The sequence below is a fragment of the Oryx dammah genome, unplaced genomic scaffold (assembly GCF_014754425.2).
Source record: "Oryx dammah isolate SB20612 unplaced genomic scaffold, SCBI_Odam_1.1 HiC_scaffold_5, whole genome shotgun sequence".
NCBI classification, from domain to species: Eukaryota; Metazoa; Chordata; class Mammalia; order Artiodactyla; family Bovidae; genus Oryx; species Oryx dammah.
This window is the reverse complement of record NW_024070189.1, coordinates 104928626-104946395: the sequence shown is the minus strand read 5'-3', so window position 1 is coordinate 104946395 and position 17770 is coordinate 104928626. Positions and strand designations below refer to the sequence as shown.

The 17770-nt window shown below is 43.9% G+C and overlaps 3 protein-coding genes across 3 annotated transcripts; 2 read left to right on the top strand and 1 right to left on the bottom strand.

The window, feature by feature from the left end:
- Nucleotides 1-37: 37 nt before the first annotated feature.
- Nucleotides 38-1665, bottom strand: LOC120864338 (histone H2B type 3-B). The gene has a single exon (XM_040241370.1). The coding sequence runs from the start codon at nt 1644-1646 to the stop codon at nt 1266-1268; it is 381 nt and encodes a 126-aa protein (XP_040097304.1). The 5' UTR covers nt 1647-1665; the 3' UTR covers nt 38-1265.
- LOC120864336 (histone H2A type 3) lies at nt 1581-3215 on the top strand. The gene has a single exon (XM_040241369.1). It carries the CDS (start codon nt 1964-1966, stop codon nt 2354-2356), a length of 393 nt encoding a protein of 130 aa, XP_040097303.1. The 5' UTR covers nt 1581-1963; the 3' UTR covers nt 2357-3215.
- Nucleotides 3216-10170: 6955 nt separating this feature from the next.
- LOC120864331 (histone H3.1) lies at nt 10171-11144 on the top strand. The gene has a single exon (XM_040241356.1). The coding sequence runs from the start codon at nt 10403-10405 to the stop codon at nt 11102-11104; it is 702 nt and encodes a 233-aa protein (XP_040097290.1). The 5' UTR covers nt 10171-10402; the 3' UTR covers nt 11105-11144.
- Nucleotides 11145-17770: the final 6626 nt, after the last annotated feature.

Here is a 17770-nt window from a genome sequence, read left to right as displayed (position 1 = left end):
CTGTGGTTGAGGACACGGTGGTGGTGGGCACGTTTTCTCCCCAGTCCTTCCAACCGAATCAAGTATGCAGTCTTCTTCCTTTGGAGATGATTTGGGAAAGCCAGGTCGTCAACCTTTAACTGAACGTCAGTTCCTTGCCCAAGATGATGACACGACCTTTCAACACATCTAATTCTCAGAACAACTCAAGAAAGTGATTATTTGAAATCCCCTTCTTACATTAAAAAAAAAAAAAAAAACAGGAAAAAAGGTAGGCGATGTTTTCCTCAGAGGGAACTCTTCACGCTAAAGCACTTTATCCGAACTAAGATGACACTTTCCAAATGAACGCCATGAACTCAAAGGGAAAATTTTGCGTCACTCGTGCGTCACTGAGAATAATGGGGCTGAAGTGGAAGTTTACATTTGCTGAGAAAAAGGTTATTTTTCTCTTAAATTGCCCTCCTCTCCCCACCCCCGCCCCTAACTACCTGCAGCCCGGGTGGGCTTATTACATCCAGTTCTCGAGCACAGAGCGCTGTGTTCCACCACGCTTCTATTTTCCTTTCGGTTTCAAACATCCCGCCTTTGAAGAATCCAGACATGCAAACATCCTCCCGTAAATGTTCATTGCCTTAGGATAAAGATATCTGGTCTGGGCGGAGATGCATCGCCAGGCGCCAGCGCCAAAGCTGTACAACACCCCCGGGGGGCTCACCCACAGCGTCTTTCAGTGCATCTTCGGGCTCACTCATTAATGAACACCGAGGTATTCGAATGGCATATGGTCCCTCTGGGGAAGCGGGGGATGGGGGGTGGGGGTGATGATGACCCGCGCCACCCACCAACAGGCGTACACAAAACTGTACCATGACCGCAAGCCTCGGAAATGGCACTCCCCAGACCCTAAAAACACTTAACTCAAGGTTCTTATTTTGCTTAGTGAAGCGTCGATAGCTTTGAGCGGAAGCAGGGGTGGACACCCAGCCTCTTCATTGTTTCCCGCACTGTTATTTTTTCTCGCCAGCCCATCCCCGACCACTGATAAAATACAGGTACGCTTTCGCATTCTGCTCACATACACACGCGCGCACACATCTCTGGGACAGGGGGTGGGGTGGGGGTAGGGGGAAGAATCCGGGCGCCCTCCTAGTAACCTAGGAGCCGCTACCAAGTAGACAAAGGATGCTTTTACATAACAAACCCTTCATGTGTTCGACACCCTTTCTCGATCTTGTGAGTGGCTCTGAAAAGAGCCTTTGGGTTTCCGGGCACCGAGGTGCGCCTCATTTAGAGCTGGTATATTTGGTGACAGCTTTGGTACCTTCCGAGACAGCGTGTTTGGCCAACTCGCCGGGCAACAGCAGGCGCACAGCCGTCTGCACCTCCCGGGACGTGATGGTAGAACGCTTGTTGTAGTGCGCCAAACGGGAGGCCTCGCTAGCGATACGCTCGAAGATGTCGTTCACGAACGAGTTCATGATGCCCATAGCCTTGGAAGAGATACCGGTGTCCGGGTGCACTTGCTTCAGCACCTTATACACATAGATGGAATAGCTCTCTTTGCGGCTGCGCTTACGCTTTTTGCCATCCTTCTTCTGCGCTTTAGTAACAGCTTTTTTGGAGCCCTTCTTGGGTGCGGGAGCTGATTTGGACGGATCAGGCATGACGACGGATCCTTCAGGTAGAAAAGAAGCCTGTCTGCAGAGCAACTCAACTTATACGTCCTGTATTCAAATAAGGGATCCAGAGCTTCTAATCTCTGATAGGATCAAGCAACGCGCAACGTCATCACTGGAAAAGGCAGATGCAAATTAGGGGGAAATGGTGACTTTCTTTTCTGGTTGGTCACCATCACTACCCAATCGGGCGGCGCCGGCTGCACTACCTCCAGACTATATATAAGGACTCTCTGCGTACAGTGGATTTGTTGGTTGGTGTTCTGTTTTTTTGGCTCTGTTTTGTCGTCGTGTGTGACTGGGAGATGTCCGGCAGAGGCAAACAGGGCGGTAAGGCGCGCGCGAAAGCGAAGTCGCGCTCTTCGCGCGCGGGCTTGCAGTTTCCCGTGGGCCGAGTGCATCGGCTGCTCCGCAAAGGTAATTATTCTGAGCGTGTGGGTGCTGGCGCGCCTGTCTATCTGGCAGCCGTGTTGGAGTACCTGACGGCTGAGATCCTGGAGCTGGCGGGCAACGCGGCGCGCGACAACAAGAAGACGCGTATTATCCCACGCCATCTGCAGTTAGCCATCCGTAACGATGAAGAGCTCAACAAGCTGCTGGGTCGCGTGACCATCGCGCAGGGCGGTGTCCTGCCCAACATCCAGGCCGTGCTGCTGCCCAAGAAAACGGAGAGCCACCACAAGGCCAAGGGCAAGTGAGGCGGCGGAGGCGGGCCGGAAACGGTCGTGCTCCCCAGGGGCCCCCTGACACCAAAGGCTCTTTTCAGAGCCACCCACAGTGTCTGGAAAAGAGCCGTACTGGCCAAGGGCTGTCTTTCGCAGCGCGTTTCTGTGCGAATCTGAGCAAGGCTGGGCTTGCGGGAAATCGAACCAGAGACATGATTTGGGTGCTCATAGGGGCTCAGTGGGCTGTGTGTTCGTTTGCAGCAGGGAATGACATTCTCTCTTGAATCTCACCCCCAAGGTCATGGAGTTTTAATCCCACTCATCCTTAAGACTTTGTTATTATCGGTGACAGGCTACTTTTGACTCCGGGAAGTCATTACTGTGACATTCAGACGCCAAGTACGGACTGTTTACTTATTCCAGGAGAAATCCATACATTGAATTGGTATTGAAAGTGTTTAATCTTAGAAGAAAATCTGCCATTTGAGGTTCTGATAGATAAACGTGATTTACATCTTAAAGAGTATGAATGAACGAGTTAGGTTTTTAGAGAACATGAGATCAGAATTTATTGTATTGCGAATTCTAAGGTCTTGGGAAGGGTATGTCTTGCTAGATGGATTTTCATCATTTGAAATGTATCGGTTTACACTTTGAAAATAGGTGCACATTTTTAAAGGAAATTTTATTTTATATAGAATAATTATTTAAAGGAGTTTAAATTACTATATTTGGGTTGGTTAAACGTTAATAAGAGATGCCCTTAAACTGATAGCTGAAATCAAAATTATTATACATTGAATTTGATAAAATTACTTTTGTGAATTCAGTAAATTTAAAATGAACAGTGTTAGGCCCAGATTAAGTAATATATATGTGGATATTTCAAAAGTTGATTGTTCATGAATTCCACATGCTGTTACAAATAAGGGGTAGAGTGTACCAGATACACTTCTGCAAAGTCTACTGAGAAGTGAAGATGTTAATAACACTTACTTCATGGGGTTAAGGGATTAAATGGGTAATTCCATAGTAATCCCCATGTTTAAAAATCTCCAGCACACTATGAGTTCAGTAAATGTTATTCCTGCTGTCATCCTGATTCCATTAAATTTTTTTATTATAGGCCACTAAAACATTAGGAATATTACATAATAAGTATTTATCTTACAAAATTGGGGTTCCCTGGTGGCTCAGACGGTAAAGCGTCTGTCTACAATGCGGGAGACCAGGGTTCTAGCCCTGGGTTGGGAAGATTCCCTGGAGAAAGAAATGGCAATTCACTCCAGTGCTGCTGCTGCTAAGTCGAGTCAGTCGTGTCCAGCTCTGCGCGACCCCATAGACAGAAGCCCACCAGCCTCCTCTGTCCCTGGGATTCTCCAGGCAAGAACACTGGAGTGGGTTGCCATTTCCTTCTCCAATGCATGAAAGTGAAAAGTGAAAGTGAAGTCGCTCAGTTGTGTCCGACTCTTAGCGACCCCATGGACTGTAGCCTACGAGGCTCCTCCATCCATGGGATTTCCTAGGCAAGAGTACTGGAGTGGGGTGCCATTGCCTTCTCCGACTCCAGTACTATTGCCTGGAAAATACAATGGACAGAGGAGCCTGGTAGGCTACAGTATGGGGTCGCAAAGAGTCAGACATGACTGAGCGACTTCACTTTTAATTAGATGTACTCAAACCAGGGCTCCCTAGACACTATCTAGAGCTAACCACATATTTGCTAGTCTTTAGAAAATATCCTAGCAATATAAAACTGCACCAAAAATTGATAAGAACCATCAGTGTGGGTGGAAACAACACCCAACTCCTCTGCAGTGTAGGTAAATGGTAGCATTCACATTGCCTAATGGGACCCATTTCAATGAAACAAACTGCAAGGATTATGCAAGAGATTATAGTCTTCTGGAGACCTGTACATTGTGTTTCCGGTGACAGCCTTCAATTCTACTTTAAACTTTTATTTTTGTATTGATATTCGTGTAGGTCATTGTATGTCTTCACCCCCCTTCAGTGTTATTTAAGAAAGAAAGGTTTCTCAGGAACAGAGCTTGGGTCTTCCAAGTGTCATCACCGAGCTCCAGATTTTCAGTTCCTCTAGTGGAGTGTTAACTGGGAAGCATGAGGTGGGAGGTGCTCCAAGAGGAAGCCCTTCTTTCATCGCTTCTAAGGCTGAGTTTATACAGCCACAAGCCCTGATTAATTTTCAATTAATTAAAATTAAATACAAAGGTGTAGTTTCTCAGTCGTCCTAGCCACACATGGCTAATGGCTACCACACTGGACAGAACAGATATAGAAGGTCTCCATCATTACAGAAAGTTCTGTTGGGCAGGTCTGGTCTGATCATCTATCAGGGTTATCAGTTTTAGAAACATGATGCAATATGCAGAGCTGCCTGCCTTGAATAGAGAAAGCTCATCAGACTCATGCTTAAAGAAGAAAACAGTGTATGGCCCAGCCATTCTATCCCCCAGATACATACAAGGACTCGGCTACCCAGACACCCATCTCACACTCACAGCAGCATCCCAAAGACAGAAACAGCCCAAATATCTATAACAGATGAATGGATAAACAAAATGTGGTCTAGCCATAGTGGAATAGTATTCAGTCATAAAAAGGAATGACATGTTCATGGATGAACTTCACAAATGTGCTAAGTTAAAGAAGCTGGACACTAAAAGTCACATATCGTATGATCCTGTTTATATGATCGCATACAGAACAAATTCATAAGGACAGTAGATTAGTTGTTGCAAGTTAGTTGTTGGGTATTAGAGGAATATGGAGTATTGTTCACTTTTGGGGTAATGAAAATATTTCAGAGATGGAAAGAGGTTGATTGTGAATGCCTATATGTCACTGAATTGCTCACTTTAGAATGTGACTTTCACCTCGATTTAAAAAGATACGTGAACCTAATACAAGGATATGCACTAAAAAGAGGAGTTTGTATCTCCATCACTTTTATCCAGTAGGTGGAGTGTGGGCTGGCCTGCCTGCACAGTAGCATCCCTCAGAGTCCATGTGGGGAGAGGGGCATGGAGTCTTTTGGGTAGCCATAGCCTTTCCTTCTGCCTGCCTCCGTGGAATTTCAAGTCCTCTTCCCAGCCAACTGACACATATCATACATTCCCTTCAACGGAATTATTTTGGTCATTCTCCTCGTATTCCTATGGGAGGGCACGTTGTTAAGAAAGATGAAGTGGGAGGGAGATCCCAGAAAAAGAATGCAGTATGGGCAGCCTCAGAAGCATCCATGCTCACTGCAGATAAAGTGTTCCTAGTTTTTGGAATTCTCAGTTTAGCCTGGCTCAAGTCTAATAGGCGATCTCACCTCTCTCTAGGTGTGGCCTGTACCCAGCCTCTGCTGCACATCTAGTCTTTCCTCCCTCAAGTATCAGTTTCCATATATTCACCAACAAATTCAAAAATCTTCCAAATGAAAAAGCAAATGGATTCCTCCCCCGAAATTTCTGTGCTCCCCTAGACTAGGGAGAGCAGAGGAACTTGGGATTAGCACTTGAAGTCCTGAGTCACCCAGTTCCTAGTGCCATCAGATCTGGGCTGAGCTGAGCTGTTCTCCTCCTACATCATCCTGTTACATGGCTGCTCCAGCCCTGGTCATCAGAATCTGCCTAATGCCTCCCCCTCCACAACTTCCCTACCTCCAGCCAGGGTCATTTGTATGCATTGCTCACAAAGCCTCACAAAGAAGCTTTGATTTTCTCCAGTGCATGCCCAGCAGAAGCTTAAAACTGCATCCCTTTCTCTGCCTGCTTCCCTCCCTCCCAGCTGGGTTCTGTGGCCTCCTGCAGAGGTCTCCAGGGGCACCAGGTGTTTGTGCTTCTCTCCTCTCTCAACTTTGGACCCAACAGCTCCTCCTGTCGGTGCTGCCCATGGGCCTCCAGAACCCCTCTCCTTCCTGCTGCCCTGTCCTCAGCTCACTCCCAGGCATATGCAGCCCTCTGGGTCAACGTCCTTCCAGGTCACTCCTGCAGGATATCAGATCTGCTCCCCAAATGTCCTAGAGAGCATGTGGGTCAGCAGTTTGAACCAAATTCCATCACCTCTACTAGCTTTGTCAGTAATGCTTCCTAAGGCCCACTTGACTTTGCACTCCACAATGTCTGGCTAAAGGTGAGGGATCACACCATCGTGGTTATCTGGGCCATGAAGATCTTTTTTGTATAGTTCTTTGTATTCTGGGCTTCCCTGGTGGCTCAGATGGCAAAGCGTCTGCCTGCAATGCAGGAGATCCAGGTTTGATTCCTGGGTTGGGAAGATCTCCTGGAGAAGGAAATGACAAGCCACTCAAGTACTCTTGCCTGGAAAATTCCATGGATGGAGGAGCCTGATAGGCTACAGTCCATGGGGTTGCAGAGTCGGATACGACTGAATGACTTCACTTTCACTTTTTGTGTATTCTTGCCACCTCTTCTTAGTATCTTCTGCTTCTGTTAGGTCCATACCATTTCTCTCTTTTATTGTACCCATCTTTGCATGAAATGTTCCCTTGGTATCTCTCATTTTCTTGAAGAGATTTGCTACTCTTTCCCTTCAGAAGGCAAAAAAAAAAAAAAAAAACAGTCCAAATTGATTTAAATAAGCATAGAACCAGACTCAGATATGACACAAGTGTTGGAATTATCTTTCAGACCAGAATTTTAAAACTGTGACTAAGATGTTAAGGGCTCTAATGGATAAAGTAGAGGGCAAATGCTAAGAAAGTATCAAAAGGGAATGTGAGAAATTGAAAACACTGTAACAAGTGAAGACTGTCTTTGATGGGCGCCTTAGCCAACTTTCTACAGTCTAGAAAAGAATCCATGAGCTTGAAGAAATGTCAATAGAAATCTCCCAAACTGAAATCCAAAATGAAAAAGGAATAATAACAATAAAGAGAAAATAGAATATCCTAGGACTGGGATAATTACAAAAGCTGTAGCATATGTGTAATTAGAATAGAAGAGAGGAGAGAGTAGAAGAAATATTTGAATAATGGTTAAGAATTTTCCAAAATGATGGAGACTAAACCACAGATCCAGGAGGTTCAGAGACCACCAGTAAAAAAGAAATCTACGCTGAGGCACATTACATTGTTACAGAAAATCGAAGATGAAAATACCTTGAAAGAACCAGGGTGGGGGGTGGGGCAACACTACAGACAAAGTTAAGACTTCTCATCAGAAATTGTGAAAGTGTGGCATGACATATATACAAATTATTGTATTTTAAAAAATCACTAATCTAGAATTTTGTATCCAACAAAATTACTCATCAAAAGTGAGGGAGAAGATAAAATACCCCAAACAGACAAAGCAATCTTGAGGAAAAAAAGAGAATGGAGCTGGAGAAATCAACCTTCCTGACTTCAGCTTAAAACAAAGCTACAGTCATTAAGACAGTATGGTATTGCCGCAAAACTAAAAATGTAGAGCAATGGAACAAGATAGAAAGCCCAGAGATAAACCCAAGCACCTATGGACATCTTATCTTTGACAAAGGAGGCAAGAATATATAATGGAGAACAGACAGCCTCTTCAAGAAGTGGTGCTGGGAAAACTGGACAGCTACATGTAAAACAATGAAAACAGAATACTTTTTAACACCATACACAAAAATAAATTCAAAATGGATTAAAGATTAAACCAATACAGAATTGTAAAGTAAAATAAAAAATAAATAAATACAAAAAAAATAAATAAAATGCAAGGCGAGAAACTATAAAGCTCTAAGAGGAAAACATTGACAGTATACGCTGACATATATCACAGCAAGATTCTCTTTGATCCAGCTCAAAAAAATTTATTCTTAATAACTGATAACTGTTCAAATAGTAACGGCAACAATAGATTGGATGATAATGACAGCAATGTTAGGGATGGAAGGGAGGAAATGGTAATATTGTTATTACTATTTATAAGTTACCTGCGCTAACCCATGAAATTGAAAGTGTCATTTGAAAGTGGACTGAGATTGGCTATAAACCTATATTTCACACTCTAGGAAAATCACTTTAAACTTGGTATGCTAAATAGAGGATAGGGTATGGAATCATGTCACAATAAGGCCATGACAGAGATCTCTATCTTTAATGTTCATAACTACTTTGAAATGACAGTAGTTGTAAGTCTCCAATTAGAAGTTGTTTAATCATTGATAAAGATACACATTTATAATGATGTGACAAATTTATATTTTGATAGTTTGTATATATTTTGGTAACTTCAATATAATTGATTCTTTGTATTAAAATTTTTTTTTACATATTTAAAAACATTCTGAGGCATTCCACTTTATGCATTAAAAATATTTTTAAATAGTCTTGAGCTTTACCAAACTACCATCATCTATCCATCTGTCATCATACTCTTTAACCCTGGGAACATGCAGAGATTCTGACACTGCCTATTCTGAATGAGTGATGGCTTGGAGATTAACCAATGTGTCCCAGTCAGATGAAGAGTCTGTCCCTAGTCAGACCCACATCATGCACACCAGGGTTTGCTTAGGATGGTCCCTCTGGTCCTCTTACGCTTTCCTAGCCAAGCACCCCTGACTTGAAGAGGGTGGAAGGACTTCGTGCATCAATCACTGTCAAATGAAAAACAAATCCAGATATAGTAAGCACAGATTTTCACTTGAAAAGATTATTGCAAGGGAGGGGAAAGGGCTGTTGCAACAAGAAAGGAAAATTCTTTCTTTTACCCATCTTAGTTCTTAGCTGGGGCTCCCTTAACAGAAGATGAATTAATAAGAGCAAAGCGTGAAAGTTTCACCATGACTCAGGAGCCCTCATAAGGAAATGAATACCCACAGACAAAACCTAAATGCTTTTGTATTAGATGGAACAAAGAAAGGCAATTATGGAAAAATGACTAAAATATACCTGGGAAAATACAAGACAGGAATTATCTTAGTAAGGTCAGTTTGTGCAGAATCCTCTTTGGTCTTAATATTTCACCCTTGATGACAAGACTGTTTCTTTTTGCATAGGGCAGGCATCTTTCACGAGTTTTAACTCCCGTTTTCAGTAAGAAAGAGGAGACCTCAGAATGCTCTCGCATCAGCTGTTTTACAAGTGTCTAATTTAAAACAATCCTTCTGCTCAAGCAGCATAGTATTTGGGGATGGCACATTCTGGTGACCTTCAGCTATGTCATTAAGATCTATAAGCATCTCACAGGTTTACTGAGAAGTGAGCAAGACTAGGAAGAATCGGGTATGAGGAAGTGGAATGCCAGGGCAGTCGGTGGGACGGTAGGTCAGGGAAGGCTTCACCCTGAGCCCAGCCAGTTCCCAAGTTAGGGCCTGGAGATAGAATACTGAACCAAAGCTGAGCAGATAAGCATCTTGTTCAGAACTCTCAGGCTGGTTTATTTCTCTTAGCAGGTTCTCAACATAAGAGATTTGAAACACCAAATTACAGCTCAAGCATGCAGGATTACCTCAGCTTTCCTCTGGTATAGCAAGAGTTTGAAACAGCAGACTAATTATGACCCAGTCAGAGCTCAGGCAAGAAAAACTATTAAAAATATAACATAATACAGTAGCATGACAGGAGAAAGGACCAACCCTAAAGAGGTCTACATCCTGCTTGATTTTCTCCTTTATATACATGCTGACTCCTCCTTTTGGTTCAGCTTTATGCAAAATAGGGCTTCTACCTGCCACCAATCAGGGAGAGGAATGCAAATAGCATGTGCCGAAGGCCAATCAGGGAAGAGGGCATGTCTTGGGGGGGGCAGGATCCTGCCAGAGGTCCTCCCTTCATCTTTATTTTTGCTTCTCCCACCCCACCCTGACCCCCATGCCCCCACCTCCCCACCGCCATCTTGAGTGTCATCAGAGTCATTTGGCGAAGATGGTTCACTGCAGGGCATAACGATTGAGGAATTCCTTTAACCATCAAGAAAATCAAATTGTCACCACCTACAGGCCAAATACAGAGTGTAAGCTTCTAGAACTTTCTTCCCTCAGCCCATAGGGGAGGAAGAGAATGTTGAGGAAAAACAAGGGAGCTGTACCGGGAGATGCAACACACACAATGACGCCCACCTGAACCCAAACCTGATGCCCACCCGCATCCAACCCAAATCCACTTGGTTTTCGATCAACCCTGTGAGCTCCAAGACGCCAGCCTGTGAGGCCAAGCCCTCGCATCGCGAAAATAAGGGGCAGGCGCCCATGCAGTATGCCTCCATGGACCAATCAGAGCTTAGCCTGCCCTCACCCCACCCAGCGATTGGCCAATGGGAAGGTTACACCCTCTATAAAAGAGGGCAGGCTGCGCGCTTATGCACGTTGGCGAGGGACGGAGACCGTTACAGCTATTCTCATCTAGGTGACGGAAGCGGTGGTGGCATGGCCCGAACGAAGCAGACTGCCCGCAAGTCCACCGGCGGCAAAGCGCCTCGTAAACAGCTAGCTACCAAGGTTGCTCGTAAGAGCGCTCCAGCCACCGGTGGCGTGAAGAAGCCTCATCGCTATCGGCCTGGAACCGTAGCACTGCGCGAGATCCGCCGCTTCCAGAAGTCTACCGAACTTCTGATTCGGAAGCTGCCATTTCAGCGCCTGGTGCGGGAAATTGCACAGGATTTCAAAACCGATCTGCGCTTTCAGAGTTCCGCTGTGATGGCACTGCAGGAGGCCTGCGAGGCGTATCTAGTCACTCTCTTTGAAGACACCAATCTGTGTGCCATCCATGCTAAGCGTGTCACTATCATGCCTAAGGATATTCAGTTGGCACGGCGAATTCGTGGAGAACGTACCTAGATTCTTTGGCGTATGTGACTGCTAATCTTTGACTCCAAAGGCTCTTTTCAGAGCCACTAGCTGCTCAAAAAAGAGTGCTGCCACAGACGATTTCTTACGGGGTGTGTGTGTGTGTGTGTGTGTGTGTTAGTCGCTCCGTCGTGTCCTACTCTGCGATGCCAGGCTCCTCTATCCATGGAATTCTCCAGGCAAGGGTACTGGAGTGGGTTGCTATTTCTTTCTCCAGGGGATCTTGGTGACACTGGGATTGAACCCAGGTCTACCTGCAGTGCAGGCAGCCTCTTGACTATCTGAGCTATCAGGGAAGCCTCTGAAATCGGGTTAGTACCAAGTGTTACCCGTTCAAGGAGAGAGCTTTGCTATGGAAGTTAATTAGCCAATACTTCGGCCACCTGATGCAAAAAACTGACTCTAGCAAAGACCTTGGTAACGGAAAGATCGACGGCAGAAGGAGGGGACAACAGAGAATAAGATGGTGGGATAGCATCAAGGAGTCAATGAATATGGGTTTGAGCAAGCTCGGGGAGTTGATGGACAGGGAAGCCTGGCGTTCTGCACACCATGGGGTTGCAAAGAGTCGGAGATGACTGAGGAACAGCCGGTAACTTGGCAGCATGTGGTAGAGTTTTCCATCCCTATTGAGCGAACTTGCTGAGGAAACAGGGTGGTTAACCATACTTTCAGTAGTGGAGGTCTATGGAGATGATGGGAGCATGGATTTTAGGGGGAAAGAATTTTCTTGTTCATTGGTGACGCTTCGAAGGTCTCCACTGAGGCTTTGTTGATTAAAAGCATGCTAGATTTGCTGGTCATGCAAACCCCTTTGCAATAAAGGGGTAGTGCATAAAATCCGTTTTCTCCTACACGTGTTTGGGCTACACTTTTGGGATGTGTATGGTTGAAATGATGAAGCCTGTATGTAGCTATCTACTAGAGCAAAAGTAACACTTAAAAGTCAAAGTCCACCCCTGGGTGGGAGAGAGAGAAATAACGTTGATTTTTTTACTTACTAGATTTCTGGCTTAATTATAAAAAAATTAAAGGCTATAAATAGATACGAGCTATGTACTTGGGTCCCAATGCAGGATCTTCTGCTCCCAGGGAGTTGTGGTGCACCACCCTCCAGGCATGTGTATGAGTTCTTGCAAACCAACCTGGAAACTCCAGTCCTACAGGGATTGTCATGGAAGCCTCATTACACAGGCACGGTTGATTGAGTCATTGGATGTCGGTGATTGAACGCAACCTCCAGCTGCTGTCCCCTTCCTGGAGATGGGCTTGAAGGTTTCAAACCTCTAATCACAACGTTCATTCCTTGTGGACATAATCTGCAGTATGTCACCGCCAAAGGCTTGGTGATAAACTTCGAACAGGCCTGGTCTGTGTATCTTGGAAAAGCTTGTATCTCGGAATGAAGCAGATGAAGCAGATGTTGTCTGCTTCATTCCAGGAGCTCTAATTTCAGGTCAGGTGACATGCAGATCCAGTCTGGGTTCGCTGCTTTCTATGAATTCAATGTATTCCTTGCAAGGTAAATACTTCACAAAGCACAGAAAAGGCAGGTTGCAGACTTAGGGTTATTCAAAAGGAGATAAGTATTTCAAGTTAGCATCAGCTTTGTCTTTCATCTCCCAACTCTGCTATTTTGGTGCCTATTGTTTTATTCTGTTTTTTTTTTTTTTTTTTTTTTTTAATCCCATGGCAATAAAAGCTGTGACCAATAACTCCAGGCTGGTGCTAGAGATTATTGAAACAGCAGGACCCTATGGTACTTGCCTGCCACCCGCCACCCCCCGCCCCATACAACCTCATGTCGTTTACTTGCCTTTTGTCTGTGGAAAACTGTAGTCAAATTTTTAATTTGAGAAGTAGGAAATGTACAAAGAAAAACAATCCAAGGAGACCAAATAATGACAATGTAGTCAGTAAGTATAGTCAAGAAGCTTTAGTTCTTTCTCAAGAGCTGTAGGTAATATTCTGAGCCATATCCTGTGAGCTGTCTTGTAGATACTAAAACGCTAGGGTGAAAAGTTAATTACACGATGACCAGACTCTACCCATGACATAAGCTGCCACAATTCCTAGAACTGGCCTCGAAAAAATGGGAACAAATGGACGCTGGATCTGAAGATTAACTGTACTTAAAATTACCAAGATGATGCTGCACAGGCCACCAGTGACCAACTTAACTGTCAGAACTGACTGCTATTTCTATATGTAGCTGTCCCCCACTTTTGTCTAAAAAAAGCTCCTGCCTCACTAGTTTCCAGGACATCTGCCCTCCTCCAACCCTAGTTGCTGGCATCTGAAATAAAGCAAATTTTCCTTTCCACCAACCAGGCCTGCTTATTGGCTTTTCAGTAAAGAGCAGCCAGACCCTGCATTTGGCACTACTATAATATTATGATGTCATTGTTCATAAAGACCTGCCAGATCAGAGCCCTGATAAGGATGTAAATGTGCCACAATTTTAAACCAGTTTAAGTTGGGGTTTGCAACCAAGAATTCTAAGAAATGAAGCCCTGCCCTTAGGGTGACATATCATGACTAAATTGGTTTACTCTAATAATTCACAACTGCAGAAAGTATACCCCACAAGAAACTGACCCAGACTTACTGTCAGTGTCCAGGAGTCTGGTGGGGGTGTGGGTTGGCAATGGCCTGCTACAGCGTCAGGGGTACTGAGTACAACAGTGTATGCCCAAGATATTTGAAGGAGATCACCATTATCTTCGTTACCCCTACCAAGTTTGGTATCAGGTCAAACAAGAGGGAGGGAAGACAGACTCACCCATCAGCAAAGTTGGGTTAGACTTACTGAACGTGGCCCTGCCCATCAGAATAAGACTCAGTTTCCCCCAGAGTCCATTTCTGCCATTAGGAAACTTCCATAAACTTCTTATCCTTATCTGTCAGAGGCCAGACTGCATGAAAACTACAGTCACAGAAAACTACTCACACTGATCACGTGGGCCACAGCCTTGTCTAACTCAATGAAATTATGAGCCAGGCCATGTAGGGCCACCCAAGATGGACGGGTCATGGTGGAGAGTTCTAACAAAATGTGGTCCGTGGGAGAAGGGAATGGCAAACCACTTCAGCATTCTTACCTTGAGAACCCCATGAATAGTACGAAGAGGCAAAAAGATAGGACACTGAAAGATGAACTCCCCAGGTTGGTAGGTGCCCAATAGGCTACTGGAGAAGAGTACAGAAATAACTCCAGAAAGAATGAAGAGACAGAGCCAAAGTGAAAACAGCGCCCAGTTGTGGATGTGACTGGTGATGGAAGTAAAGTCCAATGCTGTAAAGAACAGTACTTCACAGGAGCCTGGAATATTAGGTCCACAAATCAAGGTAAATTGAAAGTGGTCAAACAAGAGATGGCAAGAGTGAATAACAACATTTTAGGAATCCACAAAATAAAATGGACTGGAATGGGCTAATTTAACTCCAGTGACCATTATATTTACTACTGTGGGCAAGAATCCCTTAGAAGAAATGGAGTAGCCCTTATAGTCAACAAAAGAGTTCGAAATGCAGTTCTTGGGTGCAATCTCAAAAATGAGACAATGATCTCAGTTCACTTCCAAGGCAAACCATTAAGTGTCACAGTAATTCAATTCTATGCTCCAACCACTAATGCTGAAGAAGCTAAAGTTGAACAGTTCTATGAAGACCTATAAGACCTTCTAGAACTAACACCCCCAAAAGATGTCCTTTTCATTATAGGGGCCTGGAATGCAAAAGTAGGAAGTCAAGAAACACCTGGAGTAACAGGCAAATTTGGCCTTGGAATACAAAATGAAGCAGGGCAAAGGCTAACAGAGTTTTGTCAAGAGAATGCCCTGGTCATACCAAACACCCTCTTCCAACAACACAAGAGACAACTCTACACATGGACATCACCAGATGGTCAATACTGAAATCAGATTGATTACATTCTTTGTAGACAAAGATGAAGAAGCTCTATATAGTTAGCAAAAACAAGACTGGGAACTGACTGTGGCTCAGATCATGAAATCCTTATTGCAAAGTTCAGACTTATGTCGAAGAAAGTAGGAGAAACCACTAGACCATTCAGATATAACCTAAATCAAATCCCTTACAATTATACAGTGAAAGTGACAAATAGATTCAAGGAATTAGATCTGATAGTGTCCCTGAAGAACTATGGATGGAGATTCGTGACATTGTACAAAAGGCAGTGATCAAGACCATCCCCAAGAAAAAGAAATGCAACAAGGTAAAATGTTTGTCTGAGGAGGCCTTACAAATAGCTGACAGAAGAGAAGCTAAAGACAAAGGAGAAAAGGAAAGCTATCTCCATCTGAATGCAGAGTGCCAAAGAATAGCAGGGAGAGATAAAGTCTTCCTCAGTGATCAAGGCAAAGAAATAGAGGAAAACAATAGAATGGGGAAAACTAGAGAATTCTTCAAAAAAAATTAGAGATACCAAGGGAACATTTCATGAAAAGATGGGCCCAATAAAGGACAGAAATGGTATGGATGAACCTAACCGAAGGAGAAGATATTAAGAAGAGTTGGCAAGAATACACAGAAGAACTGTACAAAAAAGATCTTCATGACCCAGATAACCACAATGATGTGATCACTAACCTAGACCCAGATACCCTGAAATGCAAGGTCAAACAAAACTAGTGGAGGTGATGAGCTATTTCAAATCCTAAATGATGATGCTGTGAAAGTGCTGCACTCAGTATGCCAGCAAATTCGGAAAACTCAGCAGTGGCCACAGGACTGGAAAAGGTCAGTTTCATTCCAATCCCAAAGACAGGCAATGCCAAAGAATGTTCAAACTACCGCACAATTACACTCATCTCAATGCTAGCAAAGTAATGCTCAAAATTCTCCAAGCCAGGCTCTAACAGTACATGAATCATGGTCTTCCAGATGTTAAAGGTGGATTTAGAAAAGGCAGAGGAAACAGATTAAATTGCCAACATCCGCTGGATCATCAAAAAAGCAAGAGAGTTCCAGAAAAACATCTATTTCTGCTTTATTGACTATGCCAAAGTCATTGACTGTATAGATCACAACAAACTGTGGAAAATTCTTAAAGAAAAGGAACTACAAGACCACCTTACCTGCCTCCTGAGAAATCTGTATGCAGGTCAAGAAGCAACAGTTAGAACTGGACATGGAACAACAGACTGTTCCAAGTAGGGAAAGGATTATGTCAAGGCTGTATTTTATCACCTGCTTATTTAACTTCTATGCAGAGTACATCATGCGAAATGCAGGGCTGGATGAAGCACAAGCTGGAATCAAGATTGTCAAGAGAAATATCTCCCAGCATATTATAATTTCATATACACATATAACATCACCCTTATGGCAGAAAGCAAAGAAGAACGAAAGAGCCTCTCAGTGAAAGAGGGAAGTGAAAAAGTTGGCTTAAAACTCAGTGTTCAGAACACTAAGATCATGGCATCTGGTCCCATCAATTCATGGCAAAAGATGGGGAAACAATGCAAACAGTGAGAGACTTTATTTTGGGGGGTTCCCAAATCACTGCAGATGGTGATTGCAGCCATGAAATTAAGACGCTTGCTTCTTGGAAAGAAAGCTCTATGGTTTTTCCAGTAGTCATGTATGGATGTGAAAGTTGGACCATAAAGAAAGCTGAGCACTGAAGAATTGATGCTTTTGAACTGTGGGGCTGGAGAAGACTCTTGAGAGTCCCTTGGACTGCAAGGAGATCCAACCAGTCCATCCAAAAGGAAATTAGTCCTGAATATTCATTGAAAGGACTGATGCTGAAGCTGAAACTCAAATACTTTGGCTACCTGATGCAATGAACTGACTCATTAGAAAAGACCCTGATGCTGGGAAAGATTGAAGGTGGGAGGAGAAAGGGTTGACAGAAGATGAGATAGTCGTATGGCATCACTGACTCAATGCACATGAGTCTGAGCAAGCTTCGGGAGTTGGTGATGGACAGGGAAGCCTGGCATGCTGCAGTCCATGGGGTCACAAAGAGCTGGACATGACTGAGAGATGGAACTGAACTGAACAGAAAATAAAGGACGTAATTGCATCATTGCTTTAGTACAGCAGGCCTTGGTGGCCATTGCCTAGAGGACCTCATTAAAAAAGAGGATGGTGATGGTGCTGAGTCCACTCTGACTACGTGCACGCCTGAACCTGTTGGAGTATAGCTGAGTACTGTTGCATTGTATGTATGTATTACATCTTCTTTATCCATTCCTCTTTTGATAGATATTTATGTTACTGCCATGTGTTGGCTACTGCAAATAGCGCTGCAATGAACATTCCGGTTGCATGCATTTTTTTGAATTCTGATTTTCTCTGCATAAATGTGGTAGTTTAATTTTAATTTTTAAAGGAACCTCCAGATTATTCTCCATAGTAACTGTATCCCAACACTGTAAGAGGGTTCCCTTCTCTCTACACTCTCTCCAGCATTTATTGTTTATAGTTTTTTTTTATTATGCAATTCTGACACCTTATGTTTTTGTTGTTCAATCACTAAGTCGTGTCTGTCGCTTTACAAGGGTATGGACGGCAGCATGCCAGGCTTCCCTGTCCTTCACTATCTCCTGGAGTTTACTCAAATTCATGTCAATTGAATCGTGATGCTATCCAACCATCTCATCCTCTGCCACGCTCTTCTTTTGCCTT